The sequence below is a fragment of the Eulemur rufifrons genome, chromosome 15 (assembly GCF_041146395.1).
Source record: "Eulemur rufifrons isolate Redbay chromosome 15, OSU_ERuf_1, whole genome shotgun sequence".
Classification (NCBI taxonomy): Eukaryota; Metazoa; Chordata; class Mammalia; order Primates; family Lemuridae; genus Eulemur; species Eulemur rufifrons.
In genome coordinates, this window is record NC_090997.1 from 61,148,873 (window position 1) to 61,173,976 (window position 25,104).

The window sequence follows — 25,104 nt, forward strand, 5'->3', positions numbered from 1 at the left end:
CTGGGGATGATTTCACTGCCTAGGGGATGGAACAGCTGGGTTACAAGGGATCCACTGCCACCAAGATGGCTATTCACTCACCCACCAATCAGGCCATCTGGGACTGATGACTGCAGCCTTACTCGTGGTGTCTCCAGGTGGTTTCTCACAACATGGTAGCTAGGCTCTGAGAGGGGGCATACAGAGGAAGTGTTTCAAGAGAGTGAGCATTACAAGAGAGCCTTTTATGACCCAGTCTGAGAAGCCACGTAGTGTCACTTCTACCAATTCTACCATACTCTATTGGTTGAGGTGCTCACAAGCTCACTAATGTTCAAGGGAAAGGGACAGAGATCCCTCCCACTGGATGGGAGGCTGGGGGTGGGGCTGTCAAAGAATTTCTGATCTTTTTGTTTTTTAACCACCACAGTCTACTTTTAAACAGAGTGCTCAGGAGAGCAACTGCTTTCTCTGCTCCCTCCCAGCTATGCTTGGGGCTAAGGCAGTGATACAGGAGATGAAGTAAGGCAGCCACCAGGGTGACCCTGGTGAGGAGCAGAAGTATTAAGGATGATTCATAAGTTTTTACTTGAAAATATGGATGAATGGTGATGCTTTTTGTGAAGACAGAGAACAATGGGATGGTTTTGGAAGGAAAGATCATACATCTGGTCTTAGATGTGCTGAGTCCGAGATGGCTTGAGACCTCCAATGGAAATATTGAGTTAGCAGCTAAATAAATACTTACCTTTAGAGCTCAGGAGTGATCCAGGGTGGAAATAAAAATTGGGACACACTGGCATATAGACAGATGGTAATTGAAGGCTTGGGTTTCATTTTCTGAACGTTTTATTCATGTCCTTTAGTCAGAATGGTATTCTATTAAATAATTTACATGCCTAATAATGATGTTTCATCTCTCAGGCAAATAAACTGCCTTTTAAGATGTTTTGCTGTGATAGTTGTCAGTGAGTGACCTCCAAATGGTGTATAAATTCAATTTAAACATTTAATAAATAAAAACATTCACCAACCAGATCCACTCTAAACTTGAGGGTCTACTTAATCAAAAGGGCCATTAAACATACACTAAGCTTTCTCAGTCACCAATGGTTTTTCTGCCTTCTTTTTTCTTTTTGAGACAGAGTGTCGCTTTGTTGCCCTGGCTAGAGTGAGTGCCGTGGCGTCAGCCTAGCTCACAGCAACCTCAAACTCCTGGGCTTAAGCAATCCTACTGCCTCAGCCTCCCGAGTAGCTGGGACTACAGGCATGCGCCACTATGCCCAGCTAATTTTTTCTATATAGATTTTTAGTTGGCCATATAATTTCTTTCTATTTTTAGTAGAGACGGGGTCTCGCTCTTGCTCAGGCTGGTCTCGAACTCCTGACCTTGAGCGATCCACCCGCCTCGGCCTCCCAGAGTGCTAGGATTACAGGCGTGAGCCACCGCGCCGGCCTTTCTGCCTTCTCAATATCTGTATCAACCTTCACTTCACCACCTTTGCATATTTAATCTAATACTCCATATTTGATTTGATTTCTGTTTACTTCACAAAACATTTGCTGCTTTTAAACCTCCTTTAAATAAAAACATTTTGTGGATTAAAAAAAATACAGTACTTTTTTTTTTTTTTTTGAGACAGGGTCTCACTTCGACGCCCTGGGTGTCATCATAGCTCACTACAACCTCAAAGTCCTGGGCTCAAGCAATCCTCCTACCTCAGCCTCCCAAGTAGCTGGGACTACAGGTACGTGCCACTATGTCTGGCTAATTTTTTTCTATTTTTAGTAGAAAAAGGGTCTTGCTCTTGCTCAGGCTGGTCTCAAACTCCTGACCTCAAGCAATCCTCCCGCCTCAGCCTCCCAGAGTGCTAGGATTACAGGCATGAGCCACCTGTTAGAGCCACCTGTGAGTACTGGGCAGTGCTATTTCTTAGATGTAGTTGTGGGTATGTAGGTGTTTTATTTTATTTTTATCCTTTACACTATACATATCTACCATATATACCTTTGTATGCTTGATTTACATCATAATTAAACATTTTAAGCTACTCTCAATAGTCTTTAAATCTGAATAAATTCAACATTTTTATTTGCAACAAATGATTTATGACTGTGGCTACTTTATGAAAAAAGCATGCTAGTAAAATTATAGGTATTTATTATCACCACCACCAGCATCTTCAAAGTCTTGGGTTTCTGAGTGATATGAGCTTGAACAGATGCCCAGCAAACAATAAAACATGACATAGCATGTTTTATTAGCTCATTAATACATACCTTGGGTACAATGTGAGGGACAGGTTGTGAGTAAATGGACCAATGAAATACACCCCAGAGTATTTTAATGCTTTCATAAAGCACTCATTGTATCACTTTTGAAACTCTTAAAATATATGTGTGGTTTTTTTTTTTTAAACCAGCTTTTTACATGTATATACTTGGGATATTTTTAACTTCAAGGAAAAAAAAATAAATTTCACCTATTTCTCATCCACAAAATGAAACTTTCCATACAAACTCACTTCTACTTTGGTAGGGTTAATTAGCTTCTTTGAACTCAAACTCCCTGATTCCCTCGCCCTAGTCAACTTCTTCTGCTCACCTTCCTCCATTTTTATAAGACCAGTGTGCAAAGCCCTGGATCTTCCATCACCATTATTCTTTTTTTTTTTTTTTTTTTTTGAGACAGAGTCTCACTTTGTTGCCCAGGCTAGAGTGAGTGCCGTGGCGTCAGCCTAGCTCACAGCAACCTCAAACTTCTGGGCTCAAGCGATCCTACTGCCTCAGCCTCCCGAGTAGCTGGGACTACAGGCATGCGCCACTATGCCCGGCTAATTTTTCTATATATATATTTTTAGTTGTCCATATAATTTCTTTCTATTTTTAGTAGAGACGGGGTCTCACTCTTGCTCAGGCTGGACTCGAACTCCTGACCTTGAGTGATCCACCCGCCTCGGCCTCCCAGAGTGCTAGGATTACAGGCGTGAGCCACCGCGCCCGGCCCATCACCATTATTCTGTTCTTCTGTTTGCACACATGTACAATAATGTCTACATATAAAACACCGTAGTCCTCTCTGGCTACTGGAGGACTGACTGCCATCATGAACGACAGGGTAACTATCTGGACCAGGAAGTTCATGACTACTTCAGTGGAAGTAAATGGCCACTGATATCCTTCATCCTTGGATGGTGACAGTACCTAAGACAGAAATTTGGAAAAAACTCACCAAAATACAGAAAATCTCACTGGATGTTATCTTTGTACTTGGATTCAACTCACTTTGGTGGTGGCAAGACAACTGGTTTGGATTACTTAAAGAAAAGTGAATCCGAACACAGACTTGCAAGACATGGCCTGGATGAGAAGAAAAAGACCCCAAGGAAACAATAAAAGGAATGTTAAATAGAGAATGAAGACAGTTGGGGACTGCAAAGGCCAAGATTGTTGGTGCTGGCAAAAAGACGGAGTAAAGATTTTGCAATGATTTCGTCTGTGGTAATCATGCAGATTTTTCACAAGAGGATTAACAAATTTACAAAACTTAAAAAAAAAAAAAATACTGTAGGTGCTTCATAAACAGCCCTGACATGGCTCCTGAAACTCCAAGTACCAAACCTATGCTCTTTCCAGCCTGGGGAGGGTTGACATTCCAGTTACTTCATAGTTCCTAGCTCTGGAAGGTAGGGCCTGGGTCATCAGGCTAAAAGCCTCCAGTTAAACTTTTCAAACTAGATCCCTAATATCAGGCTTGGCCTAGACCTAGGCCCCCACAGAGCTCTTATTCCTTTATTTGACTCCAGTCAAATAGAGCCAATAGAGTCTTACTGCCCAAAGCAAGCCAAATGGCTGAGCCCAGAGTTAAAGGACAGATAAGTAAACCCTGCCCCTAGCGGGAGGGCATTACAGTTACATGGCAAGGGATATGAAAGTGTACATTAGTTATCTGTTGCTGCGTAACAAATTACCCCAAACTTAGTGGCTTAAAGCAACAATAAACATTTATTATCTCACAATTTCTCTGAGTTAGGAATTCACAGATTGCTCAGCTGGGTGGTTCTAGCTTGGGGGACTCTCATGAAGGACTAGAAATGCTATATTCTGCAAAGAGAATGAAATGAACCTGTACAAATACCCTATATTTCCAATTATTGTCTATTCCTTTTTTTAGCTGTATTTTTGTGCAATGCAATATATTTTATGGGAAAATGCTATTTAGAGGGTACCTAGCACCAAAATAAGACTGTGATATGTAAAGAACAGGTTAAAAGATGGTGAATGTCAACTTAATTGCACCACATACACAGTAAGAGAGTAACAAAACAGGAGACATAAATTGTAAATCACGTAAGTTGAGAAGGAGGATACCTGCTGAACTCCTGGGCCCTTGCCTCACACTTGTTTCCACTGCCAGCAATCTCGTCTGTTGCTTCACACCTGTTTTATTTTAATGCTCTTCCAGCTGGTCTCTCTGCTTCTTAATTTCTTTGGCTTCCAATCCTACTCACAGCTTCTACAATAATCCTTATCAAAGATTTTCTCATTGTATAAGATACTATGGTGATTTCCTACTGCTTACTATTTTAAGTGCGAACTCCCCAATACAAATCTTCAAAATCTATCCACACACTTATTTATCTCTTTAAAAATTATATCGCTTCCTTAGTAAAGCTCCAGCTCTGATTATGCCTTTGTCTTCAGCACAGCTCTCAATACACATGTATCTGATTTGTCTAGCAAAGCTGCTAGCACTTAATTGGTACTCAATAACATTTGCTGAATGAGCCGTCCTAGAGTAATAACTAGTGTTAAAAGAAAAATTTTAGACAAATTAAATTTAACAGAGTCTAATTGAGCAAAGAACAATTCGCAAATTGGGCAGCTTTGCCTGCACAACCAAAGTAAGTTCAAAATAGAGTCACCTGGTCAGACACGACTTATGGACAGAAAATGGAAGTGAGGCACAGAAAGCAGAAGTGAGGTACAGAAACAGCTGGACTGGTTTACAGCACGGTGTTTGCCTTACTTGAACACAGTTTGAACAGCTGGCTGTCTTTGCCAAAAGTCAGTGATTGGTATAAGAATAGGCTACAGCCTGTTTACACATCCAGTTAGGTTACAGTTCACTCTGTACAGAGAAACCTTTAGGCTGAACTTAGTATGTGTAAGGAGACAACTTTAGGCTAAACTTAATCTAAGAATAGGTAATGCTAAAACAGAATTATAGGTTTGTATAGGTTTAGTTGAACCTGTGTCCAAAGCACCTTCATATATGCATCACATATATTTTCGAAACACCTGTCTACCTCCAACCACTCTTCTCTTTATCCACCACCTTCCACCTGGGCAGGCCTTCATTCTATTTCTCAGAAACATCAAGGCAGTTCCTCCCTCAGGCCTCTACCTGAGTCGCTTTCTCTTCCTGGGACACAGTTGGCTGCTTTTTGTCATTCAGATCTCAGCTTAAACATTATTTCCTCAGAGAGGCCCTCCATGAACATCCAATTTAAACTAACCTCCTCAATCCTTCACTATCATTTCTCCCTACTTAGTTTTTTACTGTACCATTATCACTTTCAGTTATTTCTCTTGTTCTTTTATTTATGTGATTACTTATTTATAGGTGGCCTTGCCACCAAGATGTAAGCTCCACCAGGGCAAAGATGTCTTGTTCAATGCCTGCCACACGGCAGATGCTCAACGACATGTTAAATGAATGAATGAACAAAATACTTCCCAGCCAATCCTTAATGCCAATTTCCTGATCCCAAGAAACTGCAACAGTTCCCCTTGATTCATTTCTACTGTGTCTTCTAAGACTCACCTTCAAAATTATCTCCTCCAAGAAGCTCCCTCTGAAACACTGTGAATTCTCTTTGGTTTTTTTTTTTTTGAGTGGAGTAGAATCATCATAGCTCACTGCAACCTCAAACTCCTGGGCTCAAGCAGTCCTCCTGTGTCAGCCTCCTGAGTAGCTGGACTATAGATGCATGTCACCACACCAGCTAATCTTAAAATTTTTTGTAGAGAGAGGGTCTTGCTATGTTGCCCAGGCTGGTCTCAAATTCCTAGTCTCAAGTGATCCTCCCACCTCAGCCTCCCAAAGCACTCAGATTAAAGGTGTGAATGACCATGCTTGGCCTGTGAATTCTTAACACCGTACTTTTTCCTAGATATATAGCATGTACCATATAATTTTATATGTGGTCTTATGCTTTCTAGTGGTTTCATGTGCATGTGCATGTTTTTCCTCTGACCTGTACATATCATCAGATCCTTGAGGGCAGGTCTGTATTTTGTATGGTAGCTGAGTTTTAAATGCTCCAGGAGCAATCAGTATGCTGTTCTGCACACAGCAGAAATTCGAAACAGGTTTACTAATACATACTTTATCAAAAATTGCCTAATATAGCTCTATGGTTAATATAGGATTCAAGATAACAAACAATTCAAACAGAATCCAATGAAAAACACTTAATTTAGATTTTCCATATCTAATGTCTTTATTACATTTAAAGTAATCAGGAGACAGATCTTACTCTCTCAGTTTTCCATCAAAAGAAATATCTTCACTGAGATATGAATTATTATATATCCTCTGATTTCTGAGTAGATGCTGAGAAAATTGGCTGTTTACAATTCTATTTTGAAGATACTATTCAGTATATTCCCCAGTGTCTCTTACATAAGGGTCCATCATATCTACCTGTATTTGTCTTTAATTTTAGGGAAAAGTTTCTATACAAATGTTATTTGTAGCATTAGTAATAAAATAATGAAAAATTCAGAACACAACATATTTTTCTTTTGGTGATAGTTGGGAAGAAACAGTGTCAAACTCAAAGTTCAATTACAGGAAAGCCTAGTGGTACTGATGACCATTTCAATTTCCTTTCCATATTCTTCATTCTATTTTTATCTTATAAAACTTTTTTCTTTCTTCGTCTACCAAAACTCATTTACCTTTCCGTCTATAAAGATGAATTCCCATCTTACTTCTCTGGAGCTCTTGGCTCTTTCATCTGGACAGTATGCCAGTTATCTCAACATTAGTCTGACCTCAGCTAAACTCATTCTCTCCTTCTCTCTAAAACCAATCCTCTTTTATGAGAACTTTATCATTTTTTCTGGTCATCCAGGTGCAAAACACTGGTGTCATTTTTGATTTCTTATTCTTTGATTTCTTATTCCCAATAGACATACTAAACAAGCACTTAGGGTAGCAGCAATGCAAAGGCACCATAAAATTTATAGGGAGGAAATTTTAAATTTTTTACTTTTTAAAAAATTGTTACATCCTGAAACACTCATGGTCAGGAAAAAAAAATAAATAAATAAACAAAAAATTGTTACAACATAAATCAATCAAAATATGAAATCATGAGGACTAGCACTTCCAGGCAAGATGGAGCAAAAGGGATTAGATTTTCTCTCTTGACTGAAAGAACTAAAAAAAAAACTGAACAAAATCTATGAGACAAGAGTTGTAAGATATTTGAAATCAGGCAACAAAAGACAGTGATTCCTGAGAAATGGGAAATAAATGAGATGAGTTTCATAATTGTTCCAGTTACTACCTGGAGAAAATGCCAGGTTATAGAGGAGCCTGACAGTATCCTTGAGTTGAGGAGATGGACCTAGGTGTCTAGAGAGGGCAAAGGGGTTAGAGTTAGGGGCTAGAGTTCACGGGGCAGAGTACACGAGAAGAGAAAGCTGTACGGCGAGCTCTGGAGATGTACACAGAATCTCCTTAAAGTCTTCAGCTGAGTATTACCAATGCATAGGTGCAAAGAAACTACCAAAGTCTGGGGAAAGAGTCACTAAGAAGGAGCAGAAGAAACAATCCCTAGAGCTCTCACAGGGCTGGGAACAGTTCCTGTTCCACCAGTCAGGGTGTTAAAACTAAAAATTCACAGGGCATCCATAGAGTATTCAGAAGGGTTTTGCTGTAATAGTGGAGAAGTTAGCCTTAGATTAAATGTTACTCTGGTCCTGCCTAACAAAACTTAAAAGTTAACACCTGAAAGGATCAAACTGTTTCTAATAACTTAACTATATTTAAGAAGAAGGCTCAAAAATATTTATAGAGATGAAAAAATATCTAGCATCCAACAAAATAAATTTCACAATATCTGGCACCCAAGCAAAAAAAAAAAACAAGCATGCAAAAACAAACAAACAACAACAATGAAAAAAAAAACAGGGAAATATAAAAAACAAAAAAATCAGTTAGCTGAAACCAACCCAGAAATGACACAGATAATACAATAGAAAGGGACATAAAAACAGTTTTCATAACTATATTCCATATGGCTAAGGAGCTAGAAGAAACATTTGAACATATTAAGTAGAAACAGAAAACATAAACTTGAATGCATGCCAACTGAAATTATCCAAAATGAAATGCAAAGAGAAGCAAAAGCTGGGGGAAAAAGAAAGAACTGAGCATCAGTGAGCTCTGGGGCAACTTAAAGCATCCTATTATGTAATTGGGGTCCCTGTAGGAGAGGAGAAAAGGAAAGACAGAAAAAAATTTGAAGAAATGATGACCAAAACTGTTTCAAATTTTGTGAAAACAATAAACTCACAAATCCAAGAGGCTCAATGAACCCCAAGCAGAAGAAACATGAAGGACATGAAAGTACATCATAATCTAATTATGACCATAGGAACAAACATAAAGATGACAGCAGCATTCTTTTTGGAAACAATGGAAGCGAAGACAGTGGAGCAACATCCTTAAAGTACTGAAAGAAAACAAATTGTCAACCTAGAATTCTATATCTAGTGAACATATCTTTCAGACATACACAAGCTGAAAGAATTAATCACCACTAGCCCTGCATTATAAGCAAGGATAAAAGAAATCTTTTAGGAAGAAGGAAAAATAGTACCATATGAAAATTTGGATTGACACAAAGAAATGAAAAGCACTGAAGATGTTAACTACATGAGTAAATATAAGGCTTTGAAAATTTTCAATCTCTTTAAAATATAATTGACTATTTAAAGCAAAAATGATAACAACATATTGTGGTATTTATAATACATATGGAAGTAAAATGTATGACAATGATAACACAACAGCTGGGAGGGGAGAAATAGAAATATACTTTTATAAGGTTTTTACACCATAAATAAAGAAATACTATCACTTGACAGTCAACTGTGATAAGTTAAAGATGTATATTATAAACTTAAGAGCAATCATTTAAAAACACATCAATTAGTTACGGCTGATAAGTAAAAAAAAAAAGGAGATAAAATGGCATTATGAAAGTCATCCAAAAGAAGGTAAAAAAGAAAAGGGAAGAAAGAATAAATAGGACATATAGAAAACAACAAGATGGTAGATTTAAACCCAACCATATAGCTGGATGTAGTGGCTCTGCACCTGTAATCCCCGTTACTTCGGAAGCTGAGCTGGGAGGATCCCTTGAGCCCAGGAATTTAAGCCTGCAGTGAGCTATGATCATGTCAAGGAATTCCAGCCTGGGCAACAGGGTGAGATCATGTCTCAAAAAAAAAAAAAAAAAAAAAAAGAAAGAAAAAAAATCACAAAAACCCAACCATATGAATAAACACATAAAATTTAAATGATCTAAATATACAAATTAAAAAGCAGAAATTGTCAGGTTGTATAAAAGAACAAGATCCAACTAAATGCCACATACAAGAAACCACTTTAAATATAAAAAAAGTGAAAGAATGAAAAAGAAATATCATGATCATTTTAATCAGAATAAAGTTGGAGTGGCTATATTAATATCAGATAAAGCAGATATCAGAGAAAAATTATAAAGAATATTATCAGGGATAAAAAAAAAGGTCAGTTAATAATGATAATGGGATCAAATCATCAAGATAATATAATGACCCTAAAGGTTAATGTGCCTAATAATAGAGCTTCAAAATACATGAAGGAAAAACTGATGATAACTGTAAGGTGAAATAGAAAAACCACAATTACAGTCATAGACTTCAATACCCTTCTCTCAGTAACTGACAGAACAAGGTGAATGAAAATGATTACAAATATAGAAGACTTTAATGACACTATCAACCCAAATGACTTAAAATTTATAGAATACTCCATGAAAAACAGCAGAATATATATGCTTTTTAAGTGAACGTGGAATATTTACCAAGATACATCATATTTGGGTCATATAACAACTCTGGCTTAACAATAATACATTTAAAATAATTCAAACTATAAAAAATAAGTTTTCTGAGCACAATGATATTATACATCAATAAGAGAAAAAGAGCTGGAAATTCTCCTAAATAATTAAAAGCTAATAGCAAACTTTCAAACCATGAATCAAAGAAAAAAAATCAAAAGAAAAATTATTAAGTAGTCTGAACTGAATGAAAATGAAAAAGCAACATAATGAAAATTTGTGGGATGCCACTAAGTAGCACTTAGGAAGATACATTGAACTAAATGCTATATTAGAAAAGAAAAAAATCTCAAATTAATTATCTCAGCTTAAGAAACTAGGCAAAAATTAAACTTCCAACTTTAGAAACTAGAAAAAAGAAGAGGAAATAAAATCAAAGTAATTAGAACAAGAGATAATAAAACTCAGAGTGGGCAGGGTGCTGTGGCTGATGCCTACAGTCCTAGCACTCTGGGAGGCCCAGGTGGAAGGATTGCTTGAGGTCAGGAGTTCAAAACCAGCCTAAGCAAGAGCGAAACCCTGTCTCTACCAAAAATATAAAGATTAGCTGGGTGTCCTGGTATGTGCCTGTAGTCCCAGCTACTCAGGAGGCTGAGGCAGGAGGATCACTTGAGCTCAGGAGTTTGAGGTTGCAGTGAGGTGTGATGATGCCATGGCATTTTAGCCCAGGTGACAGAGTGAGACCCTGTGAATCAATCAATCGATAAAGTTAAACCTTTAGGGAAAAAAGAAAGAAGACACAAATCAGCAATAGGTGATACCATTACCAATTCTAGGCCAGGCATGATGGCTCATGCCTGTAATCCTAGCACTCTGGGAGGCCGAGGCAGGAAGATCACTTGAGTCAGGAGTTTGAGTCTGAGCAAGAGCGAGAACCCACCTCTATTAAGAATAGAAAAAAAATTAGCCAGGCATGGTAGTGCACACCTGCATAGGCAGGAAGATCACTTGAGCCCAGGAGTTTGAGGTTGCTGTGAGCTAGGCTGATGCCATAGCACTCTAGTATTGGCAACAGAGAGAGAGACTCTGTCTTTAAAAAAACCAAAAAACCAAATTCTACAGATATTAAATTGATTAACAATGAACTCTTATAAACTTTATGCCAATAAGTTTGACAATTTAGATGAAATAAATGCATTCTTGCAAGATATACACTACCAAAGCTCACAAAAGAAGATATACATAACCTAAACAGTTTGATAACTATTAAAGCAATTAAATTTGTAGTGAAAACAAAACAAAACAAAACAAGCCAAAAAACCTTTCCCACAAAGAAAGGTCCAGATGGCTTCACTGGTAAATCTACCAAATGTCTAAAGAGGAAATGATACTAATTTTTTTTCCCTAGGATATAGATCCTGAAAATAAGGCTAATTTTATATAACCTCTTTATATAAAATGGGAAAGGAAGAAATTCATTCCCAATTCATTGTGAGGCCAGCATTACCTTGATACCCACCAAAGACATCATAATGAACCAAAAATAATATCAATATCCCTCATTGAACAAAGATGTGGGATATTGTTTTGATATTGTCTTTGATATACTAAAAACAAAATTTTGGCATATCAAATCCAACAATATATAACAAGCAGGCTGCATTATGATATAGTGAGATTTATTCCAGGAATGCAAGACTAGCTTAACGTTTGAAAACCAATCAATTAATTCAACGTAGTAATGGACTACAGAAGAAGACACTAAAAGAGAAAAAAACTAAAAAAGAAAAATATGATCATCTCAATAGCTGTAGAAAAAAACCTTTGAAAATCCAACATTAATTCCTGATAAAATCTCTTAGGAAATAAAGAATATAAAGAAATTTCTTTATGAATTAAGAGAGTCAACAACACCAAAAATTCCCAAACTAAAAACCTATAGTTAACATCATGTTAATGGTGAAATACTGAGTATTTTCCTCCTAGTATCAGGAACCAGGCAAGGATGTCCATTCTGACCACTCCAACATTGTATTAAAGAGTGTAAATGTTGAGTTTGGGATTTGATTTTACCCTATATATTAATACAAGCTAATAAGTTAGTTGTTACTGTTTTGTGAATGCTAGCATTTAAGACATGAGGCTCTTGGGTCAAAGACAAAGGACTTTATTATTCATGGTGCAGCAAGAAGTATGCGAATTGACTCATGGCACTCAGGATACAGTCGAACTCATAGCTACGACTTTCTCTTTTTTAACAGTGAAAGGATACAAACCAAAACCACCAAAGGGGAAAAAGTCCCATAGGATCAAGTAAGGAGAAAACCAGGTGCAAGTTTCCAAGAATTCTCTATAAGTAGTGTCACACAGGACATGCTTAAATCCTTTAATGAGTTGTGATAACATGTATGAAATGTCTACCAGGGAAATTCACTGGAGACTTAGAGCTTTGCCCGGCACGTACCAAAATGCCAGACTCTCAGAAGGAAAGCAGGTGTTTCGTATAAACCACGTTGTTTGCACAAACAGTTTAGGCACTGTGAGCTATTCTTACCTGCTGGAGAGTGGTGGGAACACTCCTAAAATCCAACTTCCCAGATGCCAGCCAAGGGTCAATCTCATAAGTAGTTTACTAAGGATAGTAATCCCTTTCTGCACAGGGATATATTAAATATATTCTTACTTTTTGATTTAAAAAACTAATTTTCAAGATATTTTTTGGCAAATAGTATGAAATGGAGCAAAGTTATAAACACTAAGATGTTATCATAATATTGTTTAAATTAGTAAAAAATGGAAACAAAGTATCTAAAAATTGTGGAATGGGTCAGTAAATTAGAGGATGGTAGTGGGAAGAAATATAAAATAGCCATTACAATTATACTTTTGAAGACTTTTAATGACAAAAATGATTATGCTGGGAAGTAAATCAATATATAAAATGTTATATAAAATAATAACTCAAAACTGAGAGAAATACGGAACAAAATCTAAAAAGAAATATTCTAAAGTATAATCATGATTCATTTCTGGGGATGGTTATATAAAATAATTTTTCTTTTCCTCTTGACCCTTTTCTGTGTTTTCAATTTTTATTTAATAAACATGTATTTACTTTTCTAATCAGAAAATAAGTTATCATAATAAGATAATTATATTTGAAAGATCTTAGCTATATAGGTCTGTGGATGCAAAGTCAAAAAATATAAAATATTTAGTGAGTACAGTGAGTAACATGAGTACAATGTATAAAACAGAGCTTAATTGAGGAACTCTTAGAATGGAAAATGACCATTAAAATGCAATTTTTTTCTAATTAACATTTTCTTTCTTCAATTAGCTGACATTAAAAAAACAGAGGGAGGGGAAATATTTTCTTAGAAACACTAAAGAAAACACAATGGCTAATTTTGACTGCAAGGAAGAAATGGTTTACAAACTAGCAAAAGCAAATATAAAAATATTTTTCAATGGATAGAACAAAGGATGAATTTCCTAAGTTACTTTGTATGTTTACATGATCACAATTTGCCTACAGTTCGTAAGTATTAGCATTAATAATGTAAGTCATATAAATTTTCATAGCTTTGAGGAGAATTAGGTAATCTATAAACTTCTTTCGGAGAAAGTGATTTCTACTGTATCCAGTTCCAGTTCTCCTCCGTTTGCTTTAATACATCTGCCCTATCACATACATGTGACTTCACAGAAAGCTATTTTCCTACTACCCAGATTCTCCATCACCGCATTAAGTCGCCATATATAAAGACTGCTATTGTATCCTCTTATCCCTAGAGAGTTGAAATGGTTTGCAGCTTCTTTTAAATCACAAAGCAATTTTTTGTGTGTACTGAATTGGCCCAAGGCTACAGAGGTTGTGCAACAGATCCACAGAGGCAGCCTCACTCCCCACATGACCTCCACTTGTGGCTGCTTCCCAGTCGTGCCAGAACATGAAAACCTTGCAGGCACTCCAAGTGGGGGCAGTTGCTCTCTGCATCTGAAGTGATTCTTGAGCTAAGTTTGATAAACTAAATTCTGAAAAGCCATTGCAATGGCAAAAACACTCAGGAAAAAAAAAAAAAAAAAGAAGCCAAAATTTTTCTGGTTAGGAAGGGAAATGTGGTTAACCTAAATTGGACCTGGGGCGCAAATGGAGACAAGAAACACTTCCACTGTTGTGGCTCAACTATGCATTTTTATTTCCATTATTAAAAAAGAATAGCTCTTTAAATCATCTATCTTCAGAAATTTAACTGCTTAGAAAACAGCTATGTTTGGGGAGGTAGTGAGGAAAGAGGACAGATGAACAAAGCATAGCCATAGATTCTCTTCATTAGAGGCTATTAGCTAATGAAAGTCAACAAGTGGTGCTTGATAAGTACTATCAATTGTCCTTCAAACACTTTGTTACTTCCTTTTTTTCTCTTTCCCAGGAAGAAACATTAAAAATATTAGAAAAAGCATGGGATTTGGAGTCAAAAACAACCTAGGTTCAGAAGACACTATCAAACATACATTAAAAAACAATTTTTAGACATGAGGCTTTCCTGCCATTTGTCATCTTTGAATTTCAGGCCTTTCCTCTATAAAATGGGAATACTAACAAATATCACCCTTTTCATAGGTGATTATGTACAAAGAAAATATAAGCAAACTGTAAAGTGCTATGTACGCATTTATTATGGTTGTTGCTGTTAGGTCTGCCTGACACTGAGAGAGTCCTTAATAAAAGTTCACAAAATTATCAACGAACTGATCTAATTATAGTGGACAAATGGTAAGAGTAGATAAATTAAGAACCTTGAAACCAACAATAACACTTTCACATAAAAATTAACAGATATTTAACTATAAAATATTAATATCTTATATGGAACTAAGTTGAACACCCTGAAAGTATCTCAAAGGAAAACAATGGCTCAACTGCCAGGACAGGTCACTGCAGTCATCAGATGGTGGGATCTCAGGGACGGCAGACGGATGCTACCACATCAGGCTTCATTAAGGTACAGAGACAGTAGAATAAGGGGTTAAGCGCCAGGGCTCTTGAGTTCAAATTCCAGGTAACAAGTTTTGTGACCTTAGGGAAATTACTTAATCTTTTCTAAAACTCAGTTTTCACATCTGTAAAATGGGGATAGCGGTAGTACCGATCTCTCAGGATTTCTGTGAAGATTAAATGAAGAAATACAGGCAAATCACTTACTACAGTGTTATTTGCTTAGCTATCATCACCTTCATCAAACTATATACACAAGGAGACGTTTTATGAGTGGACCTAGACCAGAAGTCACCCATTTTACAATTGGATGTTTACCTTCAGCTATAGTAGTGAACCACACAGGTCTCTGAAGAATCCCATAAAGAGTGTCCACTGTGGTCATATATCCTGTCAGGTCCCCACATACCAACATGCTGCTTAGGAGAGGTTAGACATGCCTCCTCGGAGATGTTTTTCCCTGAACCAAATGTTAGCAGATGTCCAAGGTATAATTCTTCATACTTTACTAACTGCTCTCTGAACCATCCTGAGTCCCTAGGTTATACTTCAGATTTTAAATTTCTTATTTAAGTTGCTCATGCCCTATGATTCACTTCTAGTAAAATTTGTCTTTCTTTTTTTCAAATGAAAATGTCAAAAAGCTTAAGATGTGCACACATGCGTACTTTTTCTAATCTGCAGTGAGTGAAATCTTGCTAAAGAAGTCAGAATAATGAAACACTAAGATAGGAGTCCCTTATAATAGTATCTACCACGTTAAATGATGGTGGTGGTCAATGAAGCAATTACTTCACATCTAATATCCTACTGAAATTAAATAACTGCATTTTAAGGAAATAAAACCTAACCTTTCTTGAGATGTCCTGCTAAATGAGTCAAAAAAACCTTAATTCTAGACCTATAAAATTAATCAAAATAATCCAACTGTGCAACCATCCTACTTCTTATCATAGAGAATCTAATAATGCAGTACATTCTGGCTCTTGGAGATAAATACTTTCCTCCCCCATCCCCTCAACAGACATCTTCTTGGGATCACGGTCCACTCTTCTGGGACATGGAAGGCCCCTTCCTCTGGGGAAAGGGTGGGCCCAGCTGTCTGGGCACGAGCTGCTCCTTCAGCCTGCCTGTGACAGTGCTACTTGCTAGCCAGAAGCATCCGGTGTCTGCTGGGCTGCTGCAGATTGAACAGACTGTGAATCCAGCCAGAGGATAAGAGGTTGTTTTAATTGGCTAAATCTGCTATGTACTAAGCGTATGGCTACGAATTTGTAGCCAAAACACTACTCTAAAAAAAAAAAAAAAAATGTCATGTACAATTTAAACACAAAACAAGAATGACATTTCCGTTCAATTCTAGTGCTGCCGCAAGGGTTTTTAACCTAACACTTTATAATGACTCTGAAATCCTTTACCTTTGCTGAAGTAGAATTTTCATGGTATACTCCTTGTACCAAGTCCATAAGAGCACTTGCTAGAAGTTCCACAACCTAAAAAAGCAATAAGAAAAATTAAAAGAAAGAATTTGAAAATTTACCCCCATTTTTACCTCAGAATGCTTCAGAAGGCTTAAGTAGCAAAGCAGGATTTGTGCTAGCTAGAAAAAATGGGGCTATGTTGCAAAGATCCTGGCAAATGGCATTGCCCACCTGGATATTAAAGCTGTGATCCCATTTTTTTCAGTCATAATTCAAGTAAAAAAAAAATCTTATAAGCATAGCATTTAACTTTCATATATATGAAAATCCAGTATCAGCCATTTTGAACATAAGCTTAAATTTCAGATAACTAATGAAATCTTAACTCTATTTATTTTCTGCATGTTTATTTCTGTCAGGTGGATACTTTTTCAGTATTCCCATTCTGGGAGCCATTACAATGCTGATTTTCATACTTAATACAGAAAGAAAAGCAAAAGCAAGAGAATGGTTAACCTTTCAAATGTGTTCATTCTGTTGTACTTAAAATGCACTGTGGATATACTTGCTGTAGGGCCCCTGGGTCAAATATAGCATAAACATTGAAAACTTTTACTGAACTGCAATACTGAAAATCATATTCATAAAACATGTATTATTTTCAAGGCTCAGACTATTTAAAAAAAATCAAGCAGAATCAAAAGCTTTGAACTTGTTACAGAATGTAAAATAAGCAGAAAACAGTAAATGGTCTCTTTGGAGCTACTATACAATTTAGAGTAGTTTGCATAAAGCATCTTAATTCAAGAAGATAAAATAGTGGTGTTTATGATAATGTTTAATGTAGCCATTTCAAATAAGAATTCCTCCAGGCAATCCTATCTGCCTCTTACAAGTCTTAATATCTTGTATATTTAACTTCCTATGTTATGCAGTCCTGTATCAGATTTCCACTCTTTCCTTCCTAAAATTTAGCTGAGTTCTGATTGAATTAAAGGATTTTGTTTCAGCTTTTATCATTCTTGTAATTGAAGACATTATTAAGCCAAAGGATACAGACCCAAACAACAAGATACTTCAATCTCAGGTACCCTAGATTTAATAAACATTTTCTTAGAGGCAAATTACATTAATTTGTAGAAAGACTTGCTTTAAAATTTTAACACGTGAGCATTTATCTCCACATTTCTACTGCATCACACACACAGGGCTGCTGATATGGAAATTTTGCTGATTAAAGGCATATTTTTTTCTAGCTCTGCAGATGGGTTAATTTGTAAGATCTATACAAAGTCTTTTTCTTTTTTCTTTTTTTTTTTTTTTAAATCACATTGTCCTTTAGGTAACCAAATACTTAAGAAATATTGTAGCAATATGAGCTGCAGAGGAACTGGAAGGACAATGATCCTACAGTGTTACCAGATGTGTTGAGTTATTTAAGTGGGGAAGAGAGAAAAATGAATGGATTTTTTTTCCCCTGAAGGTATCAGATAAGCTCTATTCCCAAATCCAGAAGGATTGAGTATCACCAATAGGTCTATGAAAGACTGTAACTAAATGCACAGCATCAGATTGGATTACGGTTTATACAAGCAACATCCCAAGATCCCCCTGATGGCTGGACACATAATACAGATCAATCACTCACTAAGAAATGTTATGGTTTTGAAACAGTTTGAGCTCTGAGGCCAGCACTGGTAATGTGAAGAGGGATTTACAAAGAGAAAGTCTGACACTAAATGTCAAAATGATGGCAGGAACAGTGGATCTGGCTCTGGATAACCAGAGTGTTCCTTTACTTCCCTGAAATTCCAGACCAGGCAGAAGCAACAAAAACATTTTGTTCTCTGACTCTTTTTCTCTTAAGGCAATTAGCAAATATAGGCAGACCTGTACTTACAAGTTCCTAACTTATAAATGGCCTGTACTTACAAATGGCTCTACTTACTTGAATGGAATACACCTCCACAGCCAATGACAACCATTAAAAAAGCTTTGGGGCTGGGTGCGATGGCTCATGCCTGTAATCCTAGCACTCTGGGAGGCCACAGAGGGTAGACTGTTTGAGCTCAGGAGTTCAACACCAGCCTGAGCAAAAACGAGACCCTGACTCTGCTAAAAATAGAAAAAATTAGGCAGGCGTGGTGGTGGTACAAGCCTGTAGTGCCAGCTACTTGGGAAGCTGAGGCAGGAGGATCACTTGAGCCCAGGAGTTTGAGTTTAAAGTTACAGTGAGCTATGATGAGGCCACTGCACTCTACCCGGGGAGACAGTGAGACTGTGTCTCAAAAAAAAAAAAAAAAAAAAAGCAAAAACGCTTTGGACTTAAGAGTTAACAAGTCAAGGAAGAGAAGAGTTTATGAAAAGCAGGAATAGCCTAAGGGGAGTTGAATGTGTCCCAGGTGAGGGTGACTTGCCTAAGTGTACCTCTTTTCATTGCCTGAAATGTTTGTTTCTTTTTAAAATTATACCAAATAAAGATGTGTTTAAGTATCATCCTTCTTTAAACTCTCAAACATTTTTAGAAAGACCACATGGCTACTATACTAGCCATTCATAATTTAGTAAGCTCATTTAATGATCTGATTTTCTTTTTTTTATTATTACGTGGCTTATTAGCTCAGACATTCACCTGTTTAGATACCTGCTATACTTAATTGTAAGAAAGTACTTGCTTAATAACACTTTCCCCCCTCAGATTCTTGGGGAATGATTTGTTCAAGCAATTAAAAATGCTAGCAGGGATAACGGCAACCAGAGGAGAATCCAGGGGCTGAGATCCCAAGTACCAGACTTGGTGCTCTAGATGAGCAACCATGAAAAGATTCAAGGGCTTTTGTTCCTCAGTGTGGAATGACAAAACACTTTCTATAATACTAGAAAAAGAAGATAGGCTAAAAGAGCCTCAATGTTAGCCACACCTGGAAGTCCAACAGATTAGAGAACTGTAAGGAAACAAAACAGAACACTAGCAGCCAGAGAATCTAGAGTCTATTTAAAGGTCTACTAATAATATTTGTTGCCATATTTGGGGCAAATCATTAATTTTTCTGAGCTTTGGTTTTCTTTCTTTTCTTTTTTTTTTTTTTTTTTAAGACAGAGTCTCGCTCTGTTGCCCAGGCTAGAGTGCAGTGTGTCATCATAGCTCACGGTAACCTCAAACTCCTGAGCTCAAGCTATCCTCCTGCCTCAGCCTCCCAAGTAGCTGGGACTACAGGCGTGCACCAACACGCCTGGCTAATTTTTTCTGTTTTTAGTAGAGATGGGGTCTCACTCTTGTTCGGGCTGGTGTCCAACTCCTGAGATCAAATGATCCACTAACCTCGGCCTCCCAGAGTGCTAGGATTACAGGAGTGAGCCACCACGCCCAGCCTCGAGCTTTGTTTTTATTCAACTATAAAATGAGGGGAGTTGCAAAAGATGATTCCTTAAGGTCCCTTCCAGCTCCACAACTCTGAGCTTTTAAAAAATGCAAATCTTAGTATTTATAATTAGGCATGTAAACTTGGAAATTGCTTGACCATAAACTTTGATGGAAAATCTTTGCTCATACTATTCATATTTATCTGTTGTCTTCACATAAACCTTTCCATCTATCTGAATTCTACTGATTACTTTCTTTGTGAAACTTTTTGTACCGAAGCCCCCTTTGCTTCTAATACCTAGAATTAAAATGAAACAACTTTCATTTTTTAAACTATTATGACTGGTAGCCCACTACATCAGCTGGCAAAGAAGTCCTAGTTGGGTCAATTAAAGGTGATGTTGCTGAGTTCTGGGTTTTTGTTTGTCTGTTTTAGAGACAGGGTCTTGCTCTGCTGCCCAGGCTGGAGTGCAGTAGCTCGATTATAGCTCACTGTCGGCTCAAACTCCAGGGTGGGTTCAAGCAATCCTTCCGCCTCAGCCTCCAGAGTAGCTGGGACTACAGGCATGCACCACAGCGCCTGGGTTGGTACAAGTTTTGGGTAGACAAAGGCCATAGTATGGAAACCAAGATTACAGTGTTGTTTTTTTTAAATTGTGTGACCAAATATTTTGGAAGAAAGTAGGGTTTAGTTCAACAATAGAACTTGTTTTAATCAAAATCAGAGATCTTTGAAACATTGACTTGCTGCATCCCGAAGCATTGTTTCAGATGATAAAACAGTCACCATCAACATTAAATAGTTTTCTTTAGCCATCTGGAGAGCAATTAAATAAGAGATGTTTCTTCATTTCTGGCAATTCTGAGAATGGCAGCATTGCTTACCTACACATGCAAATGCAAAAATACTCTTCAATTTGGGTCATACTTTTAAATCTGACTCTACAGCAAATCATACACTATCCTCCAATCTTCTGAGTAACACCTTAAATTCCAGTGAGCCAGAAGTGGCAACCATTCACATTGTCAGTGTTATCAGCTGGCTTCTCCTGCCACCTCCCTTGTTTTGGGAGGGGCACAGGAAAGTAAATGAACAGTGTATACCCAATTGCTCTTCTCAAGAAAACTGTTGATCTCTCCTACTTCAATCACCAAACTCTTATCAATTTTCTTATAAGAAATAGATAATACCCAGGTGCATCTGAACCTTAACAGAATTACAGATCTGATATAACTGACCTTTGCAATGAATTTTGTAAATGGTTAATTTACAGGACAAATTTCAGCAATCTCAGGGGATTATATAATTGCTTCATTCTTTATCTTTTGGCAACAGTAACTACAATTCAATGATTCTTTAAAAACTGAAAATCTATAATGAATGCTCTTGCAAAGGGTTTTGTGATGACTATGCCCTGAGCTATAATAAATTCTCATCATAAAAAATAGACATTGAGAGGAGTAGGTGGTGGTAAGATAAAAACACCAACCCAAAAAAATCCTCACATTGCTATACAAAGATGTCGTAACATATCCTTAAGAAAAAAAAGCTGGTTACAGAACAGAAGTAGTATGATAGGAATTTTAAAAACAAAAATGAGGTCAATCTATGTGTTTATATATACAGAGGGAAAAGTCTGAAAGGAGAGATAAAATATTCATAATAATGTATAAGTGATAGATTCTGGATAATTTTGAATTTAAAAAATTTTCTTCAACCTTTCTGAATTGCTTAAATTTATAATTGCTAAACTTACAATTGCTTAAATATACAATGTATTACATTTTCTCTCTCTTTTAATTGTATTGCTTTTATAATCAAATAAAACAATAAACCTATTTCCTTGGGGAAGGGGAGAGGAAGCATACCTTTTTTCAGTCTCAGAGAAGCTTCAAGCTAAGCTATGTCCACAAATTGATTTATGGAATATATCAGTCAATAGTCTCTGGACTAGCAAAAATAAGACCAGTAAGTGGAGTTAAGCATTCTGTGTAGATAAGTTGTGCCTTTCTCAATAAACGTGATTCAGGAGTACTCTCAGCATCTGACAGACAGAATAGACTTAACAGAGCTGTAGATGTTTAGCTAGTGTACCAGACCACTCTAGTTTAAGCAAAGGAGCGCCTATCCTATATTAAAAGTAAAATGCAACTAAATCTTTAGGGAAAATGGTAACTATAAACTAATGTGGCTCAATTAAAACTCAAATCAGCATAAGCTGAGTTGATGTAATAAGGTAGTAAAGATGTATTTTAATTCACTTTTAAAAGGTTGCTGCATAAATTAATTTAGTTGGTATATAAAAACTGCCAAGGCCATTACAGATTTATAATATTTTTTAAAAAATTTGTCCTTGAAAGGTTATTTTAATGATTTTTACTACAGTGTAGAATGACAAAACATCTATCACTCTATTTAGCAGGCAAATGAACACCCAGTGCTTCAGCCTTTACTACTCTTAACAGCTGCTCGCAAAGGAAACTGTGTGTGAGCATGCATCTGCAGCACTGATGGCATTAATTACACACAAATTTGTCACACTCCTTCCTTCACCCCAAATAGCAATGCATGAAGTAGTAGCAAAGGTAAAACACCCTTGAGGAAGAATAAATTTTCATATACATCTTGGGAGAAACAAAAGATGGAGTTAGCCTAAATAGGTTTTTTCAAAGAGCTTTGGCATTTGAAGGGATGTTGTCAAGATTTCTTTTTAGGCAACAAAAACTATTATTGGTGAAAATATCATACAGAAAAATACTTTCATAGAGAAAAGATGCTGAATAGGCTACTAACGGTAACCAGAGCAGTGCGCATCACTCTTTAGTTCCTCTTTGTATAAACGAAGCACAGAGAGAGCATTTGAGAGGTGCATGTAACGATGTAAAGATTTACATTATCAAGGTTAGATACACAGAGACTAAAGAGTAGCACCTTCCCACAGAGACCAATAATAACATCTAACATTTGTAAAGCACATTATCATTTCCAAACCGGGTTTAAGCAAATCATCTCATTCCAGGTGGATTCAGTCCCCAGTGCTCAGCCAGTGCTTCCAGGCTGGCAGCCTCAGCGGAGAATCGACCTCTGAAGAACACAGGGCGCAGAAGCAGTGGCCAAATGAAGGGTGAATCTCCTCACCCACCACCTGGGCACACACTACCCAGATGAGCTCTATTCTGCATGCTGATTAATATAAATGAGTGGCTTTGATAAAGCCATCACTGAAGTCTCTGAAAGAACGGCTCTCTCCACTTCTTCCCAGCCATTTCCTAGACAAAGACCAGGTTTAATGAAGACAATGATGAAAGGTCTGTTGAAATAAACACACCACTAACAGGAGTTCTGGGGGATGCTTCTAACTCGGCTTTTTGAAAGGAGCTTTTTCAACTCTGCCAAATGTGTAAGGCCTTGCTTATTCGTGGGAGGGATGGCAATCTGTTCTACTGAGCTGGAAGTTCTTTCTGGCTAAGGGGGTAAAGCAGAGAAATGGCACTACCAATAGGACAGGTGCAGCAAAAACTAAGCAAATTGATAATCTTAATTTTTAATTTAGAACAGCTGATACATTGGTTTCTAAACTAACTACTGGTAACATTTGTCAAAGAGGTTTCAGGAAAATTCACTGAACTAAACAAAAGTATAAAATTATAACTGATACCACTTGAAAGAAATAGGCCACAAATTCAGGAAAATGGCTTAAATATGCTGTGTTGATATTTAATTTTATATTGGTTAGTGCATTCATTCCATAAATGTTTGCTAATAGCCTACTATGTGCCTGGCACTGTACTAAGGAAAGTAGTTTCTTGATTATTTTGTCTTTCTTTATATGTCATGCCATTTTCAGGATCTAGTTATATAGCGCAAATTTAGACTCTTTCCTACAACACTTAGAGGCCACAGTTATACCTATAAGGCACTACCAAAAAAGGTCTAAATCATAATTCCTTTATTCAATTAATATATATAAAGATGTTTGTGGTTCAAATACCACCAAGGAGCCATGTCTAAACAAGTTTTAATAAACAAGTTTATTACATTTTACATTTTTTGCGGTGCATTTTAATTACATTTGTCTTCTTAAAGGATACATTCATTGACCAGCTAAATAACCTTGTAAAGATAAAGGTGGCCGGGCATGGTAGATCACGCCAGTAATCCTAGCACTTTGGGAGGCCGAGGCAGGAGGATCGCTTGAGTTTAGGAGTTTGAGATCAGCCTGAGCAAGAGCGAGACCCCATCTCTACAAAAAGTAGAAAAATTAGCTGGGCCTGGTGGTGCCTGCCTATACTCCCAGCTACTCAAGAGGCTGAGGCAGGAGGATCCCTTGAGCCCAGGAGTTTGAGGTTGCTGTGAGCTATGATGATGAAGGTGAGTTCACTAATTTAGGGTATTGCTTTAGATTGCTGAAATATGTATGTAAATCTTCAGATCTCTAATGTTCATAAAAGATTTTGGATTCTCTATTAGAGTCCTGATTTTATTAACATTTTTTTCTTGATTATTTTGTCTTTCTTTGTATGTCATGTCATTTTCAGGATCTGGTTATACAATCAATACAAATTTAGACTCTTTCCTACAATACTCTGAATTTAAGATATTGGAACTGGCAAGGATCTAGGAAATGGACATGATGCTGCCTTTACATATTTTAGAAAACTTAAAAAAATTGCTTTTGCTTATAAGTTGTTTCTCTAAAATGTTTCATGAAGCCCCTGTTGATGTTTGTATTGAAATATTTATTCTAAAATTTAGAAACTAATACTTGTTTAAGATATTGTAAACTCCAGGACTGATAACTGCAAAATTGCTGACAAAAATGTATCATGGTTCTTTGTGGGTTTGTTAGTTTTCTACTTTAGTTAAGCATGAGGATTTTGGAGTCAGATTGCCAGACTGCTTGTTAGACAGCAGCTATACCATTTACTAGCAGTGTAATCTTGGAGAAATTACCCTTTCCCTGTGCTCCAGGAGACATTAAATGAGTTAATACAGTTAAAGCACTTAAAATAGTGCCTACTATATAGTAAGCACTCAAAAATATAAGGTGTTATTATTTTAACAATATTTGATAGTAATTTTAATAAAGATTAAATTTACTACAATATAAAGTTTCTCATTTCAATGATAAAAAGTGGGGTATTAAGGTATTAGATAAATAATCTGAGGAAAAAGATGAATTAATGATCTGACCTTGGAATTCTAAGAGG

The 25,104-nt window shown here is 36.8% G+C and overlaps 1 protein-coding gene and 1 pseudogene across 3 annotated transcripts in view; one reads left to right on the forward strand and one right to left on the reverse strand.

The window, feature by feature from the left end:
- PDSS2 (decaprenyl diphosphate synthase subunit 2) overlaps positions 1–25,104 on the reverse strand; it is a 224,411-nt gene that overhangs the window by 53,527 nt on the left and 145,780 nt on the right. For all 3 annotated transcript variants that reach the window (XM_069487798.1, XM_069487797.1, XM_069487796.1), the window contains one exon: positions 16,527–16,601. In XM_069487798.1, the coding sequence (XP_069343899.1) occupies positions 16,527–16,601 (75 nt within the window). The remainder of the gene's footprint in view (positions 1–16,526; positions 16,602–25,104) is intronic.
- LOC138395603 (small ribosomal subunit protein eS24 pseudogene) lies at positions 3,086–3,455 on the forward strand (annotated as a pseudogene).